Source organism: Tiliqua scincoides, chromosome 8 (genome assembly GCF_035046505.1).
Source record: "Tiliqua scincoides isolate rTilSci1 chromosome 8, rTilSci1.hap2, whole genome shotgun sequence".
NCBI lineage: Eukaryota > Metazoa > Chordata > Lepidosauria > Squamata > Scincidae > Tiliqua > Tiliqua scincoides.
In genome coordinates this window covers 46,350,055-46,370,021 of record NC_089828.1, presented here as the reverse complement: position 1 = coordinate 46,370,021, position 19,967 = coordinate 46,350,055, and the positions used below count along the sequence as shown (strand labels likewise).

The 19,967-nt window shown below is 49.4% G+C and overlaps 1 protein-coding gene and 1 pseudogene across 1 annotated transcript in view; one reads left to right on the top strand and one right to left on the bottom strand.

Moving 5' to 3' along the window:
- Positions 1–19,967, bottom strand: part of SEZ6 (seizure related 6 homolog) — a 157,655-nt gene that overhangs the window by 6,719 nt on the left and 130,969 nt on the right. The window contains exons 4-11 of the mRNA XM_066636448.1: positions 14,128–14,320; positions 10,993–11,178; positions 10,726–10,894; positions 8,173–8,339; positions 6,290–6,484; positions 5,538–5,676; positions 3,449–3,645; positions 1,750–1,944 (exon numbers count right to left, since the gene is read on the bottom strand). Of these exons, the coding sequence (XP_066492545.1) occupies positions 1,750–1,944; positions 3,449–3,645; positions 5,538–5,676; positions 6,290–6,484; positions 8,173–8,339; positions 10,726–10,894; positions 10,993–11,178; positions 14,128–14,320 (1,441 nt within the window). The remainder of the gene's footprint in view (positions 1–1,749; positions 1,945–3,448; positions 3,646–5,537; positions 5,677–6,289; positions 6,485–8,172; positions 8,340–10,725; positions 10,895–10,992; positions 11,179–14,127; positions 14,321–19,967) is intronic.
- On the top strand, positions 15,947–16,070 carry LOC136659621 (5S ribosomal RNA; annotated as a pseudogene).

Genomic DNA, 19,967 nt, shown 5'->3' with positions numbered 1-19,967 from the left:
TCACTCATCACCCTATCCTCTGGCTGATGGAGCAAAGAGGAGGGCAGGGTGAGGGGAAGCAAAGAGACTGGGTTGTCCTGCAGCTGCAAGGAGAGGGTTTGCCCATTCTTTAGGGCTATACATGAGAAAGCATACAGCAGGGGTTCCCATACTGTATTCCCATACCCCACCCCATACAGGCATTGTGATGCCCTGGGGTGTCACAGATACTCCGCAGGGCGTTGTGGGCCGGAAAGCAGTGAGCCGGTAATGCTACAAAAGCTGTAAGAAGCTCAGCTTGGTCGACCAAGCTTCTGTGCACAGTTTTGCACACTGGAAAAGGCCCTCCTGTCCTCCCTGAGCCTCTTACCAGCTTTTGCAATGTCATGTCAAGATCTCAGAACCCAGAAGTAACTGGTGATGACATCATTGCCAGTCGCTTCTAGGAGCTGCGTTTGCAGCATGGGGAGGGTGTTGCGGGCGCCAGAAGGTTGGGAAGTGCAGGCATGCAGATATTATTAGAGGTGGGTTTAAAAAAACTTGAAATCTGTAAAATCTGCAAAAACATAAAACCATTAAAAAAAAAACAAACACCTCTCTATACATGCGGCTGCATCTGCTGACACAATACCACCTATATCACCTACCTAATACACTCCTAAAGTGATTGTAATTTATAATTATAATTTATAAAAATGCACCCATGGAATAAAAACATATAACATCGCTTTCTGCACTTCTAATTTTGGAAAACACCAAAATCCACAAAAAGATAGAACCATTTTTACCCACCTCTAGGTATTATTTTCAAGGGTTGAGTGAAGAAAGCCACCACTGCAACCAGATCCCCAGATACTGAGATTCTGGGAAGACCTACCCAGAATATTGCTCTCTCTCCCCCCCCCCTTTACTTTTCACAGGGCTTACTCAAGACCTCCCAAAGCTTGAGGTGGCATGGCCAATGGTGTGTCCCACTTGTCAGGGTGCCAGCCTTCTCCTCTCCTCTGCTAGATTCACATCAGAAGAGAATGAAAGAGGAGCAGTGGCAGAGATGGCAGTTGGAGACCACCACTCCCGTCTTCTCCACACTTCCTCTTTCACTCTATTCCTTTTTTAATCCAGAGAGCATGAGGAGGAGGAGGAATGATGGAGATGGGTGAGTGAACTGAGGCTGGTATCCCATCCATCCATAAGAACAAAAGAAGAGCCCCACTGGATCAAGCCAAAGGCCCATCTAATCCTACTTCCTGTATCTCACAGCAGCCCACCAGATGCCTCAGGGAGCACAAAGACAACAAGATACCTGCACCCTGTTGCCACTCCCTGGCATCTGGCATTATGAGGTAGTCTGCTTCTCATAGCTTGTAACTCGTGATGGTTTTTCCTCCATACACCTGACCAATCCCCTTTTAAGCCATTTCTGCTCAACATTGCATATACACAACAGGGACCAAATGTGCACACCTGTGGGCCGGGCAAAAATGGGTTAAAGGCATCCAGGTCAGATGCCATCACCACATCCGATGGCAAGGAGTTCCCCAGGTTAATTACAGGCTGGTAAGAAATATTTTCTGTGGTCTATTCTAAAATCTCCCACCAATGACTTTCAGAGGATGTATCTGTCATCTGTGGTTACCACCTCAGTCAGTCTGATAGACAGGGGTCATCCCTGGCTCTTTGGGTGGGTAAAGGGGAAAAACAGCAGCCATGGAGGGGGTAAGTTTATGTACAGGTACTTGGATCTCTCCCCTCCCCCATCATCCCACTCACCTCGCTGGCAGGAGGGCAAGTCTCCACTCCAGGTCAGGTCCCAGTGGCACATCAACAATTCCGTGCCCACCAGCTCATAGCCAGGGTAGCAATGGTAGGTGACCACTGTGCCATGGATCAGTTCCGGGTGAGACATGGTTTTCCAGCCGTTGGGTATCTCCGGAAGTTCAGGGCATGTGTCATTGCGGGGCACCTCTGTAGAGAAAGAGGTCAAATGCTGACTGGTGACTGATGTGGAAAGATAAGAACATAAGAACAGCCCCACTGGATCAGGCCATAGGCCCATCTAGTCCAGCTTCCTGTATCTCACAGCGGCCCACCAAATGCCCCAGGGAGCACACCTGATAACAAGAGACCTCATCCTGGTGCCCTCCCTTGCATCTGGCCTTCTGACATAGCCCATTTCTAAAATCAGGAGGTTGCGCAGACACATCATGGCTTGTATCCCGTAATGGATTTTTCCTCCAGAAACTTGTCCAATCCCCTTTGAAAGGCGTCCAGGCCAGATGCTGTCACCACATCCTGTGGCAAGGAGTTCATTGGGCCCAGGATCCCCCTTTCCTAAATTTTACTACAGATTTTTCTACATTTTATTAAACAAGTTTTTAATTGGCAGTTTTAATTTAGTATGAGCAAGACTGAAAATAAATTTTTTAAAAAAACATATCAGAATGGGATAATTTCTTGACTTTGAGTAGAGCTACTGCTTTTCTTTTCTTCCACCTCAGCAAAGTCCTCCTCTTATGCTTTTTCTTCTAATAATGTACTGGCATCCAAGGACTGGCTTTCACTCTCTCCTTCATTACTTTGTGATGACTTTGAAGCAAAGCCCAGGTGAAATAGCCTGGCCTTTAATGGACTTTTCATTCCCCCCCCCTTTTCTTTCTTCTGTGCTCCAGACTTATATTATACGCCATATTGTTAATTTCACCTTCAAACTACACCAAAACACATGCAGACTTGATCCAAGGCCACGTGTTCGAGACACACACTAAACTAGAAGAAAGGAATGGAGCTTACTAATGGGGCCTGGGAATTCTGTGAACAGAACACAGTTCACTGGGGTCTAGCAGTTCTGGTCTGAAGGTGTAAGGTTCACTTTACCATGTTTGAATTGTGCTAATATATGTTGGTTCTTATGGAGAAGACCTGGGCTGCATTTCCACTCCAGCTTTAATCCACTTTCAATACACTTCTATTCCCCCAATACATTCTGGGGGACTGTAGTCTGTTAAGGTATCTGAGAACTGTTAGAACTACCCTTAACAATCTCCAGTTTCCAGAATGCACTGGGGGTAATAGAATTGAAAATGGATTAAAGCTGGAGTGGAAATTCAACCCTGAATAAATGTGTTTTGTACTGTATAGTTTGTTTTGTTGTGGCCCAGCCCCCCTGGAAGCCTGGGCCCTAGGGATTTTGCCCCCCATCCCTTCCTCTCCTCAAGCCTGCCCTTGTCCTTTCCCTCTCAGCTTCTCACCTCAAAAGGAGGCTCTCTACCCCAAGACCCACAGTTACTTCCTCCTTAAGCAACTAGAGCTTCTCAATGTCTTACACTGGAACTGGGTTTTCCCAGGCCTGAGACAGTTGACTAGCTAACTTGTTCACAAACAGAAGCAAAAAGAAACAAGAATCCTGCTGGGAAAGTGGATGCCTGGGTGACTTCAAAGCACCCTGGACACAGGACACTTCCCTGCTCACCTGCAAAGTGGATGATGAAGCCCTGTTGGTATCCAAGACCACCGCTGCCAGGATCTGACTGGAACTGGATGGTGACGTCTGCCATGGACGTGTACAGCTTGAAGCGGCGATGAGAGCCCGAGTACTGTCCTAGGATGCGGGCCGTCAAGTCATCGCCATCGTAGAAAGTCAGAATGTCACCCTTGCCGAGGCGCAACCTGAAATGACATGGAGTGGGGTAAGGTTGTCGGGGTGGGGGAAAATGATGAGCCCCATTCCCTGCCAAATTTCAAAGTAGAATCTTCTGCACGCTTGTCTCCTACAAGGAATGCCCATGATCAAGAACTGTATAGAGGTCTCAGCCCATGGGTAGTAGCAAAGTGGTACAGAAATGAGCACACTGTGTAACGCAAACATTGTTTATGTTGAATTTCTAATGTTTCTTATACAATTCAGAAGTGCCAATTCCAATAGTAATCTTAGTTTTTTTGTGTCATCAAAACTTTTTAAATTATCTTATGTGTTTTTTTATCTGTTGCCCAATGGATTGTAATACACACCATATTATACAACTGCATAGTGTAAATTGCTGCTAAACTACTGATGCTATGCCCCAAACAAAGGCAGTTTTGAAATCCTCGCACCAAAATCAATACAGAGACAAGACATCAAAATATTCAGATAAACACAAAATTGTTTAGATTGTGTTACACAGTGTCATCAACTGAAGCAGCAACACACTGTGTGACTGGGGGGATGATGACAGGCGTTGTTAGGGACTTTTCAGTTTAAAAGGGCGAGTAAGATGTGAGGAAGGACTCAATGGATGTTGATAAAAGCATGAACAGTGTGAAGAGAGGCAGAGTCAGCCTGAGCACAAGGCCCAGTTTTATCCCCTGCCACCAGCACTGTTACCCTGCACATGCCTGATCTGGGAAGCTAAGCAGGGTCAGGCCTGGTTAGTACTTGGATGGGAGACCGCCTGGGAATACTGGGTGCTGTAGGCTTCTACCATGATCTGGGAAGCTAAGCAGGGCCAGGCCTGGTTAGTACTTGGATGGGAGACCGCCTGGGAATATCAGGTGCTGTAGGCTTATACCATAGTCTTTCGAGACTGAACGTTGCCAACCAACCAGCGCTAACGCAGCTGTTCCAAAAAGTCATACATTGCATCCTTTGGTGGTGGGGCGATTGGACAGCCTGCAGGAGGTAAGTGAAAACATTTTGCACAGACTTCCTGGTAGGATGCCTGATCACCAGTGGGTCTGCTCAGACATACACCACCTATTTTGGTGGCGTATGACTAAGGAGAAGAGAGGGGTGGGGAGGTTTTAAAAAGAGGGGAAAAGGTCTTGACTCCACCATTTCAGCAGGATCCATCCCTTGCTTCCTCCCCGCCCCGGTTCTTCTGCTGCCCCTGCCCAGAAATGCCTCCAGTTCTCCCACTCCCTCCCCCTCTCTGCCCACGACCTGCCCCTGCTGCTGACTAATCAGCACCGGGCTCCCAAGAGGCTGCTGTCACACGGCTGGCACTGGATTAGCTAGAGGGGTGCAAAGCACTGAGCTTTTCAGGGAGCCTCACCATAGCATGGAAGTGACCCCCTTCCCCTCCCCTTTGAAGCCATTCTAGGCCATGAGAGCAAAGTGATGCCTCTCTTTTATCTCATTGCCCGGAATGGCTCCGAAAGGGGGGAGGAGTCGCTTGCATGCTGCGGTGAGGCTTCCTGCAAAACGTAGTGCTTTGCACTCCCTCTAGCTATGCCACTGATAGAATGTCAAATTAGCAATGGAGGGGCAAAGTACCCTGCTCATTTTTTTTAATTTAAAAAGTAGCTATTGTTGAATAAATCTTTGCCCCCTATACTATGACCTCCGTTTTGCAGAGGTCTATATAACCCCAATGCATGATAAGTGAAGTACTTTTCACAAGCATTAGAGGGATAAAACAAAAACAACAGCGGTGCAGTTAGAAGAGTTTTCACAACCAGATTAGAATGAGGGTTTGCTGGCGAGATTAGCCTCAGCTTTGTGTCAGGGATTCCACTTCACAGTTTCTGCAAGGATTATTTCTTTGCACAATGCCCTAGCGCGTGAATAGTAGAACACTCACACATGTATGTCCAGCATAATGCGCTTGTCTTCTTCCACGTGCAGACCCCAGATGCAGTCCTGACCCTTTCCATAGGGCTCTGGCCAGTTGGGGGACAACACCACACCAGCCACGTCTGTGATCTCCCCGCTGCACACCGCTGTGGGATATGCATGAGACAGATCAGTGGTGCCCCTGGCTGATTTTCCACAGTGGGGGCAGAAAATCAAGGTATGGCATTTTATCCAGACACCTTCCGCTCTCCCATGAGGCCACCTGTACTTCTTATTGGGTTGGGTCCGCCTTGCAGTTACCAACCCTTTCTGGTGAGTTAGCAAAGGAGAGGGGAAAGCCACAGACTTGTTTCAAAACGTAGAGCCCCCTGCCTCACCTGGGCACCTGGAGCCTTCATATCTTGGAAAGTACTTGCAATTAAAGAATCTACTGTAACCTACTGCTATAGAATCTATGGCATCTACACTGAGAAAACATTCTACCTGAGTTCCACTGCTTGTTGAGGTAGGGACATGAGGAAGTGTTCTTCTAAGGCTGCCCCACAAAGGAAAATTTGTGGAAATGCTCCCAGAGGCATTTGTTGGAATCAGAACACTGGACAACATGGATCTGATCCAGCAGGGCCAATCTTATGGCATCCTCTCCCCATGGAAACTCTCCAGAAGCTCTACCCTGAACTTCATTCACGCACTGCGTGGTCCACAGCTCCATTTTCTCTCCATCCCCAGTTTGGAGAGCTCCATTGATTGGCCACTCACCTCGGCAGGCTGGCTCTGTCTCATTCCACTGGGGGTTGGTGGGGTCCACACACTCGATGATGACGGAACCCTGTTCCAAAGTGTAACCAGCTTCGCAGGCGAATTCCACAGTGGTGCCCACAGCGTATGACGCGTCACTAGTTGTAAAATTTCCATACTTGACGAAAGGCTCATAGCAGTGGCCTGCTTCAAAGGCTGCAGTGAGCAGAATTAGGGTTAGGGCTGGGATAAGAGGCTTAGGAGAGATAATATAGGGCTTGTTGTGCAGCTGTAGTTTGTCTATTGTCCAGTTATAGTGGGATGCAAATGACCAGGATGCAAAATTAAAAATTAAAAAAACAAAACATAAATGTCCAGGGACACCAATGGCTGGGACATAGTGACCAAGTAATCCAGGACAAAAATACTCTAGTACCAGGCCAGATGTGTGGCAGGGAAGGTTCTAGACCTAGGCAAGGGACAAAACAGCAGCATCCTCCATTTTTGCCTTCCTCATCTATTGTTAGGGTTTGGGAGCTTGAAGAGGGAACCTCATAATAATAATAATAATAATAATAATAATAATAATAATAATAATAATAATAATAATAATAATAAACTTTATTTGTATCCCGCCCTTCTCCCTGAAAGGGACCCAGGGTGGTTTACAACATGTAAAAACAATTTTAAAAAGCATGATTTAACACAGATAAAAACATATTAAAAACACATTAACAGAGGCTATAAAAACAGTAGTCAGAAAAGTCAGAATAAAAAGAGCATAAAACAGCGAATCATAGAGGAATCCAGCCTGTCAAAAAGAAACTAAAAGATGTATAAAAGCGTTAAAAAGGCCATGGAATCAGAAGGCTTGTTTAAAGAGCAGGGTCTTCAGGCCTCACCGAAAAAACTCAAGAGAGGGAGCCATTCTCAAGTCAAGGGGAAGGGAGTTCCACAACGTTGGTGCCACTACTGAGAAGGCCCTATTTCTTGCCGCCGCCCCACGAACCTCCTTGGGCGGTGGCACTTGTAAAAAGGCCTTCTCTGATGACCTGAGAGGACGAGCTGGATTGTACAGGAGTAGGCGATATCTAAGATAGCCTGGCCCAGAGCAGTATAGGGCTTTAAAGGTCAAAACCAGCACCTTGAATTGGGCCCGGAAACGAATGGGCAGCCAATGTAGTCCCGGAGAAGTGGACTGACCAAGTCAAACCACCTAGCTCCAGTGACCACATGGGCCGCCGCATTCTGCACTAATTGCAGTTTCCGAACCGTCTTCAGGGGCAGCCTCACATAAAGCACGTTACAATAATCTAACCTCGATGTCACCGTAGCATGGATCACTGTGGCCAGGTCTGCACGATCCAAGTACAGACGCAGCTGGCACAGCAGCCAAAGCTGAGCAAAGGCCCCCCTAGCCACAGCCACCACCTGGGAATCCAGGAGCAGCTGCGAGTCCAGGTGGACCCCCAAGCTGCGGACCTGCCTCATGAGGTGAGGCTAAGCTAAATGAGCTACCATGCTGGAGAATGGAAGTGAGAAATGGAATGAGGAAGTGGGGAGGAGAGGAGAGTATTGGGCTGGAGCATCCGAGACCTCTCCTCTACATTTCCTCTTCCACTCCATTCACTTTCTTTGAATGAAGGGAATGGGAGAAAGAGTACTGGTGGAGGCAGACAGGTGGATAGAGGCAGGTACTCCCTGCCAATCCATCATCTGAATGCCTTGGTTGACCTCATGAACTGGCCAGCCTTGTCCATCTCAAGGTGTATTTCTGCCCTCTGCAATCTCCCCTCAACTGCCGGAATGCCAGGCCAATGAACAGAACAGGAGAAATCCCCTCCAATCACAGGGAGGGTGTATGTGGGTGTCTCCCACCAGCCCCACCTGCTCCGGCAACTCACCCTCGTAGCGCAGTGCCATGCCGGCAGCCACTCCGCTGCTGTCCGTGGTGAGTTCAATGAAGAAGCTGCGGGCGGTGCTGACCAGCCCCTCGATGGGCAGGTATTCCACCTCGTATGAGTCGTATACAGGGGGTGCCTCGATGTTGTTCCCATGGCGGATTATTAGTCTGCAAGGAAGAGGAAGGGAAAGGCTGCCTTGGTGTGTCCAGCAGGATTCTGGAGTTTACAGTGCAGGGGAAAGTATGGCGCTGGACATACGAATCCCAGCAGAATGGGACCAGAGTTCTGGGTGGGATGCTGGGCAGGTGGGCTGGGCAGGGGTAGCAAACAATCCAACTAACTGAGGAGCAAGCAATCAATCTTAGAAGTCAGAGGCTTGGAAAGCTCTTAGAGATCCTTTAAGAACCTATATAGAAAATGGCTTTATCCTGCCACTTGGTCCGTTGCAGCTCTCTGGGGTTTCAGACAGAGGGGTTTTTCCCAGCTGTATCTGGAGATGCTGCCAGGGACTAACTCTGGAGCCATCTCCATGCAAAGTCTTGTCAGTCAGCCATCTTGAGGATTCTCAGAAAGGTCCATCATTTATCTCTTAGTCAACCTCTCCCTTTGTGTAAAGGTAGTACAGTGACTCTCTCAGGGCCCAACCAGGTAGGAGGGGGCTCAAAGAAAGCACTTTGTCAAGGGCCCTTGGAAACTTGGAGCCAGTTATGATTCTATCACTGAGTCAGGGTTGGAGGGGCCAAGACAAGGACATAACTGTGCAAGTACAGGACTCAGGCAGAGACCCAAAAGCATGGTCAGCTCAATCAGGTACGACAGAACCAACGGGTTGCCTGGCAGGTGGAGCAATGCTACAGTAATAACCTCACACTTTCCGCCTCAGCCATCTCTTCAGCCTTCTCCTTGCCACTGCAATGGGCAGTGGAACACAGACCAGGAAGCTGCCTATTTTAGTCTAGTTGCTCCTGGTGCAGCTTGGCACATGTGTTGCAGCCCAATCTGTGGCATTCATTAGGTGGCACAGTGCCTAGGGCCCTGACTGTTTGAACGGGGGAATAATCGTAAATTGTTTTACAGCATCATGGGGTCACAGTGCGATCCTATGGCCGGATCCCAAAGGATCTCCTCTATGGAGAACTTGTGCAAGGAAAGCGCCCTACAGGTAGACCACAGCTGCGATACAAGGACATCTGCAAGAGGGATCTGAAGGCCTTAGGAGTGGACCTCAACAGGTGGGAAACCCTGGCCTCTGAGCGGCCCGCTTGGAGGCAGGCTGTGCAGCATGGCCTTTCCCAGTTTGATGAGACACTTGGCCAACAGGCTGAGGCAAAGAGGCAAAGAAGGAATGCCCACAGCCAGGGAGACAGACCAGGGACAGACTGCACTTGCTCCCGGCGTGGAAGGGATTGTCACTCCCGAATCGGCCTTTTCAGCCACACTAGACGCTGTTCCAGAACCACCATCCAGAGCGCGATACCAGAGTCTTTCGAGACTGAAGGTCGCCAACAACAAGTGCAATCCTATGCACGTTTATTCGGAATCAAGTCCCACTGAGTTCAATGGGACTTACCGGTCAGTAAGACCGCAAGCTCAGTTTTGGTCAGTTGCCAAACATGACATGGTGTCGGTAATGGGATCCCAACCTAAGTTTGCTTGTGCCACATGGGCACAACAGACATGGAGTGAGGTAGATCTTGGTATTGTCTCTCTGTCCTTTTTTCCCCACCCAGACCCAGCTTACATAGTTACTCTGAAATCTCAAAGCCTGAAGCTCCTTGTTTACACACTATAGGAGCAAAACAACAGGTAACTATCACAAGGATGACTCCAACATACCCTTAGTAGTTCTATCACTTGACTAGTGGAAGTTGGTATTTAAATTATCACTTGAAAGATACAGTGCAAACATTTCTGAAGTCAATTCGGACCTCCTGGGCAGAAAAAAATTGTGGGCAGAGTGCCTTTTCCAAAGTCATTTAATGTTTTTGATGGCAGAGAAATGCCATTGGGGTGGCATTTAGTTATAGAAATGCTAAATAAATGTAAAGGACTGTGAGATAACCACAGTGTCTCTTCTCCTTATGGCAGTGGTTCTCAAACTCTCTGGGAGAGTTTGAGAGCCACTAAGTTGTTGCGTGGGCTGGAGAGGGGAGGTAGCAGGGGCGGGAGAAGGCAGCGGCGCGATCTCCAGGTCACGCCAGGCTCCCCGCACCCCTGGGAGGCTGTAGGGGCTTGGGTACGTGTACGCGATCCTGGGGATCGCACCGCTGCCTCCTCCCTGCCTCCAGGCTGCCCCTGCCCCTTTAGGGGGCAGGGGCCAGGGCCCACAGGCTGGGGACGCCCCAGTTTGAAAAGCCCTGCCTTATGGGGACTACAGCAAAGAAGGACAGGAAGTGGTTTAATCCCTGCTGAAGTTACAGCTGCAGGGACTAATAATTGTTAGTGGACATCTGAAACTAATCCTAAATGGGTGATAAAGGTGGTTCGGTAAGAACTCAATCTTGGAAGGCCACCTCGAACTCCACTGCCCTAGAAATTCAAGTCTGAGCTCACCTGTCATCATCTTCAGCCAAGGAGACCTTTTCAAAATGGAGATGCAACCGCTGTCCAGGAGGAGCCTCCAGCAGCCAATGGCAAGTCAGATTGTTGCTGTAATTGGCAGGAAACCCCGGTGACACCATTCGCCCGATCGTGGCATTCCGGATCACTCCACCACAAGCCGCTGCGATGGGAAAGGATGGTCAGTGAGGCACAGTGAGGCCTGACAGAGTCCAAAGGATTGCAAGGCACCAAACCTCAAGTTCCCCCAACTTCACTCACCAATGCAGGTTGGTTCCTGGGAGCTCCAGAATGGGTGGGTGGCATTGAAACAGGTGAGGCGACGTTGGCCCACGAGCTGGTAGCCAGTGGCGCAAAAGAAGTAAGCGCTTTCACCAGGGTGCAAGCTGGTGACGGAGACATCCCCATAGGCCGGGCGTGTGGGGAAGACGCAGCTCAGCACATAGGCTGGAGAAAACAAGGGAGGATTGGCACTGATGGCTGTAGTGGAACGGTCCTGAGTTTTGCCGTGGTTCTGACTGTTACCCTGCACATGCCCGATCTTGTCTGATCTCGGAAGCTAAGCAAGGTCAGGCCTGGTTAGTACTTGGATGGGAGATCGCTTGGGAATACTGGGTGCTGTAGGCTTATACCATAGTCTTTCGAGACTGAAGGTTGCCAACCATTCGATCAATGGAGAGACTGAATGGCCCTCATGTCTCCCAGTCTGCCTCTTTGGCTAAATCATCAGCTTAGAAAAAAGGGTCCAGGAAAACCTAGCTCTGCATGCCACCCATAAAGCTTAAAGTTCTGTGAATCGAACCAGCTGCCACCTGAATGCCCAGTTTCCTTTCTAGTTAAACTGCAACACTGTGGATATTTAATCTGTTTTTAATTAGTTAATTAAAATTAGTTGATTAGTTTATGTATTACTAGGCTTTCTTATACACATAGACATCCAGATAGTTGGCTACTATCAGAAGCTCCACTGCCCGAAGGTTGGAGAACAGCACTCCCAGAACCCATCAGTGGGTTTGCTTGCACCAGGCTGGAATGCTGCCCTCTATGATGCGGTAAACTTTATACCCTACAACTGAGTTATCACACGTATCGGTGACAATGCGCAGGCTCTTCTAGTAATTTGCGAAACAACTACGTATCAGGGCTACGTATTGACCAAATCTTACCCGGCTGGTTGGTTAAGTACCTGAAAAATTGGGGATACATTTCATATCCCCAATTTTGAGGAAGAGATGTATACATTTCCTATAGTCAGGTTTTTTGTGTCAACAAGGAGTTTGCGTACTCATTTGTGTACCAAATATCAGTGTTCCTAGGTATGTAAAGGTAACTGAAGCACTTCCATACTGAGCGAGGCCTGAACATCTTTACCTATCTATCTAGACATGGAAATGTAAAATACTGAATGAATAATAATGAATGTTCACAAGACAGAGCAGCAGCCTATGCAGTTTGTGAGGACTTCTGACTGCTTTAGCATGTATGCTGAAGGAAAGGCAGGATATAGGGATAATCATACTAGCCTACCTCGCAGGGCCATTGTAAGGAGTATCTGAAGCACTTTGAATGCTTGAAATGCTTTATGAAAGCATTTTTAACTGACAAAGTCTATGGGATTTTGGGGGGGGGATCCTACCTGTTGCAAAGTGGGGAGAGCCTTAAGCGGTTGTGATGGGGTGTGCAGGAGGGTGTGTCAGCATCGGTGAGGCATGTGGGTGGGAGACAGGTATATCAAGAGCGGCCCCCCCCCGTGCTCTGTGCAAATTACGTTAATTGCTGGGACCAATTATCTCCCCATTAAGCAGCTCTTCGGTGGGTGCCCGCTCTAACCTGGCAGCTTCAGCGATTAGCTCCAGCAGTGATTAGTGAGCTCCCAATTAGCTAATTGCGCTGCAGCTGCAAGGGGAAATCCTGGTGCGGCAGCGGCACCCAAGCTGGCTGCGTGGGCAGAGTGCTGGTGGTAGTGGTGGAACACTTTCTGTCTTGCTTGTACCCTGCAGCATTCAGTATAACGGCAGGAGGTCTGGTCTAGAGGGTAGAGCCTCCGTTAGCCCAAAGATAACATCAGAAGGTCGCCAGTTCGAGGACACCGGCAGCTCCCTGAACGGCTGAGAATGGTGAGACCTTGAAGCAGCTGACAAGCCGTTGGTGTGAGCAAGAAGCATCTTGGCTGCCCTCTATGTGAGAGATGGAGCTGCTTGTCAGCCTGCGTAGGAGAACTGGAGGCCAGAAGTGAGACCAACCAGGAAGATCCATTCTGAAATGTTGTCGGTTCTTGAAAGAGAGAACCTTCTATGATTGTAAAAATCCCCTTGAGGGATTTAGAAATGTCTGCCTATGTAAACCGCCTTGAATAAAGTCAGAGGAGTAATTCAATGACCAGAAAGGTGGTATATAAATACCTAGTTATTATTATAAGCAGAATGTTCTTTCCCTGTCTTTGTTCTCTGCTTGTGATGTGGGGAAGAGGATCCAGAATGAATATAAGGAAAGTTCTGTTTGTTCGGTCTGAAGGTCCACCTAGTCCAGAATTCTGTTTCCAACAGCAGCTGGCTAAATGTCACCACTTGGTGCTCATAAGCAGGGCATAAAGAGGATGGCCTTTCCTATTGCTTCTTCCCACCACCTGGTACTCACAGGTACACTGCGTCTGCATGTGGAGGTTCTATTTCACAGTCATGGCCGATAGCTGTTGTCCTGCGTGAATTTGTCAAACTGACATCTAAAGCGGTGGCCACCAACAGTGCACCTTGTGCTTCGAAGAGTAGCCTTTACCATATGTGAGTCTGGAACTTGGTGGCCATTCAGCTTTGTTTGGTGACCCCTGGGTCCTAGCATCAAGACGAGGCATCCGCAGGAAATTCTGTTGAGCCACTTGTAGCAGGCAGGGCTCTGGTCTAACCTCACTTTCCAGCCTAAGACCTTCTAATGCCGGAGGCAACTTGGCAGATGCTATCCCCCTTAACCTAGCAATGTGCCAGCCTCTGTTTCTCTTATTCTCTGTATTAGAAAAGGAAAAGGTGTGGAGGAGCGAAGAGTGATAAGCTAGAACAGTGGCTAGAGCACACCCAGGGCTCTAGCCCACCATTCTCCTTCCATACTGTCATCTCTGCTCCACTCCACTCTTCCTGATACAATCCAGGGAGTAGAAGGAGGAGTAGGAGCAGTGGAGGCAAGTGGTCTCATGGAGGTGGCCAACTGGATGGGCCCCATGGATGGGCCGGCCCTGTTTGTGACTCTGGAGCTGCAGAATAGACAGAGAATAACAGCTCCTTTGGCTATACAACTCTTTCCCCCAATGCTGAATGGAAGTAGCTTGGAACGAGGCAGTCACATGTCCCTCCCTAGTGGAAAGTCCCTTCTTTCCCACCCCTCCCCCTCAGTTGCAATTCTTACCTTGGAAATGGAAGAGGAAGGTTCCAGGATTGGCAGGTGCCGGGCTCTGGAACCGAACCACCACCTGATTAGTTGGGCCACGGATCACCTGCCCGCGCATCAGGAATGATTCATTGGCCAGGGCAACAGGCTCTACCCCTCCAAGAGTCTCTACAGTGACTGTCTCGCCTTCCACGAGGCTGATGTTCTGGACCTGCAGCAGGATGGAGGGAGAAGGTTCATCATCATTAGGATGCTTGGGGGGACCTTGGCCACATTAACAAACTTTTAAACTGGTGGCAGTTTGAGGACGGCCTCTGCTCACCTGGAACAAGCTGCAGCGGTGGCCCTAACTCCTTCCACTCCTTTAACCAGCAGGTGTAGGTAGGAGCCTTTTTGGAGACATTTAAAAGGAGCCTACAGGAGCCTTTTTGGAGACATTTTAAAAAAGCCAGACTATTGCATGAAGTAGACAATACATCAAGCATCCCGAGAGACTTGTGGTGCAAAAGTGGTATAGTGGTTAGAGTGCTGGGTTGGGACTAGAAAGGCTCGGGGCCAGGCTCCTTCTGTGCTTCAAAGCTCCTCAGGTGACTTTGGGACAGCTGCCATCATTCATTCAAATGTACTTCACAGGAGTGTCAGGAGGATAAGAAGGGCTGGACCAAGACCTCCTGATGCCTGAGGCAGCATACCAAATGCTTCCCATCCCCACCCAATGATGTGCCAGCCTCCCCCCACTCTCCAATGCTCTAGCTCAGCACTCCCCCCCCCCCAATCCACATTTCCTCATCTTCCCTGTCCCCCTCTTCGTTTTCCACTCCAGGCAGTGGAAGGAAGAGGAGGAGCAGTGGAAGCTAGTAGATGGACAGAGGTGGATGCCACTCCCACCTGCTACCTGAGACGACTGCTTCAGTTAGCCTCACTATTGGGCCGGCCCTGAGAATAAGGGACCAGGACCCAGGTGAGACAGTGGTTGGCTGTACTTAAAGGGGGGGGGGGGAGCTGGAGCTTGAATGTAAGTGGCAGAAGAGCCTGCTTTGTTGATCAGCCAGACACAGAAAGCAGTGCTCCTAGTTGTTAATCTCAGGATGGGTCAGTCCATACTCCCTACTGCCTACCAGTCATGGGGGCCAAGGCTTCTTATTCCCTTCTGTATTTGAAAGGATCGATGCGGTCTTGGTAGCTCCCTTAAGCAAGAACCTCCGAGATTCAAATCCAGGATGGCAGGCTGAGAAGCAGTGGCTATTTTTTCTGAGCATGTGCAGAATATGTCCTCCCATAGCCCTCTGCATAGAACGGCTTCCAGAAAATAATGTTGGAAGGAAATATATCCTTGAGCTATTAACACACACTATGGGAGGTGGATGAAATTAGTCACTGTTCACGGTAAGATATTTGTGGGAGCTGCTTGTGGTTAGGCAAGAAGAGTTGGGGAAAGAACTTTGCACATGCTCAGAAACACCCTTAGCATTGCTGCATGTATCCCACTTACACCCTGGACCAAGGCATGGCTGTGTAAGGAGCAGGAATTACTGAGTGGGTGGGTGGGTTAGAACCATGGTAGAACCACTCTTTACCCTGGTGTTTTGTCAATCCTGCCTTGCTAGTGAAAGAAGACTGGGATGCTCAGCGCTGTATTGCTGTGAAATGGGGTGGGGCAGAGAACCATTGCTCTCTCTTTGTTCCCCAGGTGCAACGAAGTCTTAGAGGCACCCCTTGCAAAAAGCAGTAAGAAACTGGGTGTCCTTCCTAGATCTACCTCGCCCCACCGTGTTATATTGGGAGATCTATTTGCTTTTGAAAAGAAAGGCCCTCAAAATCCAGAGAGAAGCTCATTTCCTTCAAGCTAGAAATCTTGCCCTGCACATGCCTGATCTCGTCTGATCTCAGAAGCTAAGCAGGCTTAGGCCTGGTTAGTACTTGGATGGGAGACCGCCTGGGAATACCGGGTGCTGTAGGCTTATAACATAGTCTTTCGAGACTGAAGGTTGCCAACCAACCAGAAATCTTGCCCTATGGTAGGCAGATGCGGACAAAAGAAAGGCCTTCTGCATATGCTCAGAGATGTTCTCGTACCATATCTGGGACTGAGATCGGTTCTTCAGCCCTATCACCAAGGTAAATGGTGCAGAAATATACCACCCAGCTTCATCTGCAAGAGGGATCTGAAGGCCTTAGGAGTGGACCTCAACAAGTGGGAAACCCTGGCCTCTGAGCGGCCCGCTTGGAGGCAGGCTGTGCAGCATGGCCTCTCCCAGTTTGAAGAGACACTTGGCCAACAGTCTGAGGCTAAGAGGCAAAGAAGGAAGGCCCATAGCCAGGAGACAGACCAGGGACAGACTGCACTTGCTCCCAGTGTGGAAGGGATTGTCACTCCCGAATTGGCCTTTTCAGCCACACTAGATGCTGTTCCAGAACCACGTTTCAGAGCGCGATACCAGAGTCTTTCGAGACTGAAGGTTGCCAACTACTTCTTCCAAGGCACTGCCTGAGCTGGAGACAGTTTCTCTACCCTCCTCGTGCACCAGCCCCACCAGGCCCATGACTGCCACGTCCTCTCACGGGTGGCAGCAGCATAACTTATCGTGATAAACGAGTTGCTGTTGCCGTCTCTCATTAAGGCGGTGATTGTATATTAATTACAGTAATTAAACAGCACTGCTGGGTGATAAACGGCTGAAGGCAGGCACCTTCTTGCACTAATTACACCAAAGGTGCCAGTGACGTATTGGTGGGATGGGGGTGGGAGAAACGAGAGCATGTAGCGAAGGGGATAGAGAACCATAAGGCAGGGGCTGGCTGGCAAGAGAGCTCCCTCGCCACAGTCCTACCAGGATACGGCATGATTGATGGGACAGGATATCAGGAAGTGAGGTGGGGGGCAGGAATGTGCTGATCCCCACCTCCTGTGCAACTAAGGCATAGCGGCTCACTCCTTGCAAAACAGAATTTGGGTGGAAGAAAGTGTGCCGATTTCTCCAGCCTCAAACTGGTTTGCAAAGATTCATCTTTTGATTCTCCTACTTTTTATTCTGCATATTTGAGTACTCTCATTTATAGATGGTGGTTAATTTCAGGGGAGAAAATAAGGCAGAAAAGAATCTGACTGCCCAGGTTTTCACTGATCAACACATTTAATAAAAAGCTGCCTTCAGAAATCATCATCATCCTGCCAAATTTTGAAGTGGCATGGCTTTTCAAATCTGAGCACCTGCAAGAGGGATCTGAAGGCCTTAGGAGTGGACCTCAACAGGTGGGAAACCCTGGCCTCTGAGCGGCCCACTTGGAGGCAGGCTGTGCAGCATGGCCTTTCCCAGTTTGAAGAGACACTTGGCCAACAGACTGAGGCAAAGAGGCAAAGAAGGAAGGTCCACAGCCAGGGAGACACACCAGGGACAGACTACACTTGCTCCCAGTGTGGAAGGGATTGTCACTCCCGAATCGGCCTTTTCAGCCACACTAGACGCGGTTCCAGAACCACCATCCAGAGCGCGATACCATAGTCTTTCGAAACTGAAGGTTGCCAACACATAGGAAGCGGGCACCGCTTAAAAGACCAGAGAGAAGGCGAGAAAGTGGTTTCTCCTGGCTTATGGTCCAAAGCAAATGCATTTCGGGGGTCCTGTCCTGAGTGCAAGTGGGAGTCCACAAGTCCAGCGGGGGCTCGAGGTGAGAGAGAAGCCAGATGCAGTCAGTCAACATAGTATAATATCCAGTAGCATGAAGGAGGGGGCACAGGAGCCCCAGACGGCTCCAATCAGGGTGTACTTCAATACACTCTGGGGCCAAAAGGAGGCCTTTAGTACTAGCTGACTGGGACTGTGTTTCCCAGGCACTGCCCCCTTGCTAGAAAGTGGAGAATTAGAAAAAGGCAGTCTTTGGGTCTGGAGCCTCGCACTCTCAGCCCAATCCTATGTATGTCTACTCAGAAGTAAGTCCCATTAGAGTCAATGGGGCTTACTCCCAGGAAAGCGCAGATAGGATTGGGCTGTGAGTCCCCTTGCCAGGGCTGGCTTGACCTCACCCTGCCCCAAGAGTGCAAACCACTGCTTCCAGTCTCCTCTTGGGAGATGGTGGAGACCACCACCACTCTCCTCCATGCATTTCCTCTTCTGCTTCCTGGGCTCTGCCTTTTTAAAATGGGGAATGAAGAAAGAGAAGGAGGGATAGTGGCAGCTGCCACTGGGCTTTGTGATGCAGGTGGGCAGGCGGGCAGGCAGACAGCAAGTGGAGGCAGTTGGAGGTGGTAGGCAGGCACAGGGTGGGTACAGCCTGGGCAGGTAGGGAAGGTGGAGAGGATGAAGCTTCCAAGACTACAGGCTTGAGTCTCCAAATCTTCAGCCCTGTCCCCAGCATCCACTTCCTGCAGTGGGTGCTAAAATTGGGAAGAAGAGAGAGCACCTTCCAGTTTTGTGGCACCAGGAGTGCTCAGTGGAGCACATGGTTTGCCCGCAGGACGTCCCTGGAAGGATCTCCAGGCCAGGCTGGGAAAGACACTTCTCTTCGGGCAATGCTGAACTAGAGGGATTCAAGGATCTGACCTGGTCAAAGTCAGTTTCACAAGTGGTTCTTCTAGGACAGTGGTTTTCAACCTTTTCATTTCATGGTGCAGTGAGAAGGCGCTAAAATTGTCAAGGCACACCATCTGTTGTTTTTTTTTGACAGTTAATAAGGCATTCTGCACTGCTGGCAGGGAGCTCACATCTCCTAATGGCCCTACTAATAAATTACCCTGCCCCCCCAAAGCCCTGCGGCCCACCAATGTGCCGTGGCACAGTGGTTGAAAATTGCTGTTCTAGATGGGTGCTGTCAGCTTTTAGGACCTTATTTGCTGCCCATGCTTTGCAAATGTCTGAATGGTACAGAGTAGCTTAAGGGAACGAAGCTGCCTCCAGTGGAGTCTCTCACTTGGCCTTTGACCAAAGTCTCAGGAAGACCCATTTTGACAGACTCCCTCCTGGGAATTCACCTCTTTTTTTACACAACACAGATTTCCTCAACTGCCTTCCGCATCCCCGGTTCCATCTCCAACGGGATGCTGCACTTGTAAGATCCCGGCGGAGAGGTAGCAAGCGCTCTTGGCCCCAGTGCCTTGAAATTCGGCCTCCCTCGGCTCCTGTCTAGGCTTGGGCCGGCAAACGCTTCATCTGTGAGGCCTAATGAAGCCCCAGGGGGACGGGGGAAAACAGGTATTGTTGAAATGTCGGCCAAATGCCACGTGTATCGATTTGACATTTGCTGTGGCGTGTTTCGGAGGGAGCCAGTATGGCTGGCTGCATCCCTTAAACGAGATGTCTGTATTTGTAACTTTTCATTAAAATGCAGGTGAGGTCCCACTAAACTACTGAGCTCTAAAAGCCAGCAGGGAGCATCTCTCCTTCCACCACCACCACCTGCCCTCTGCATAGGGGCAGATGCTACACCACCAACTGGGGGGGGGGTGGGCTAGGCAAAATGTCGAGTCTTATTTATTTTTTTAATTAAATCCACCCCAAAATGTTTAATGAATGAGTCATGGTGAGATTTGAATGACTTCCAGTTCCTCTTATCATCACTGAGCAAACTCCCCATGTCTTGATCTTCTGCATCCAACAGAAAACCTCCTCATTGGCTTTGCCCCACTGAATTTTTCGGCCTTTATTTCCACTATTCTTATCCCCCTGAGGGCTGGGGATAAGAATAGGCCCTCCGTTTGGCTGTACTTGTCGTAAGAGGTGACTGAACAGCCACCGGGTAGATGGGACTCGTTAGCCTGGGAAGGCAGCTCATCTGAGAGAAGGAAAACTCTGATCCCAAACCTCCACTGCCTTGTGGCTACATCCAGTTGTGGAAAAGGCTTCAGGAGTCAACCTCGAGGC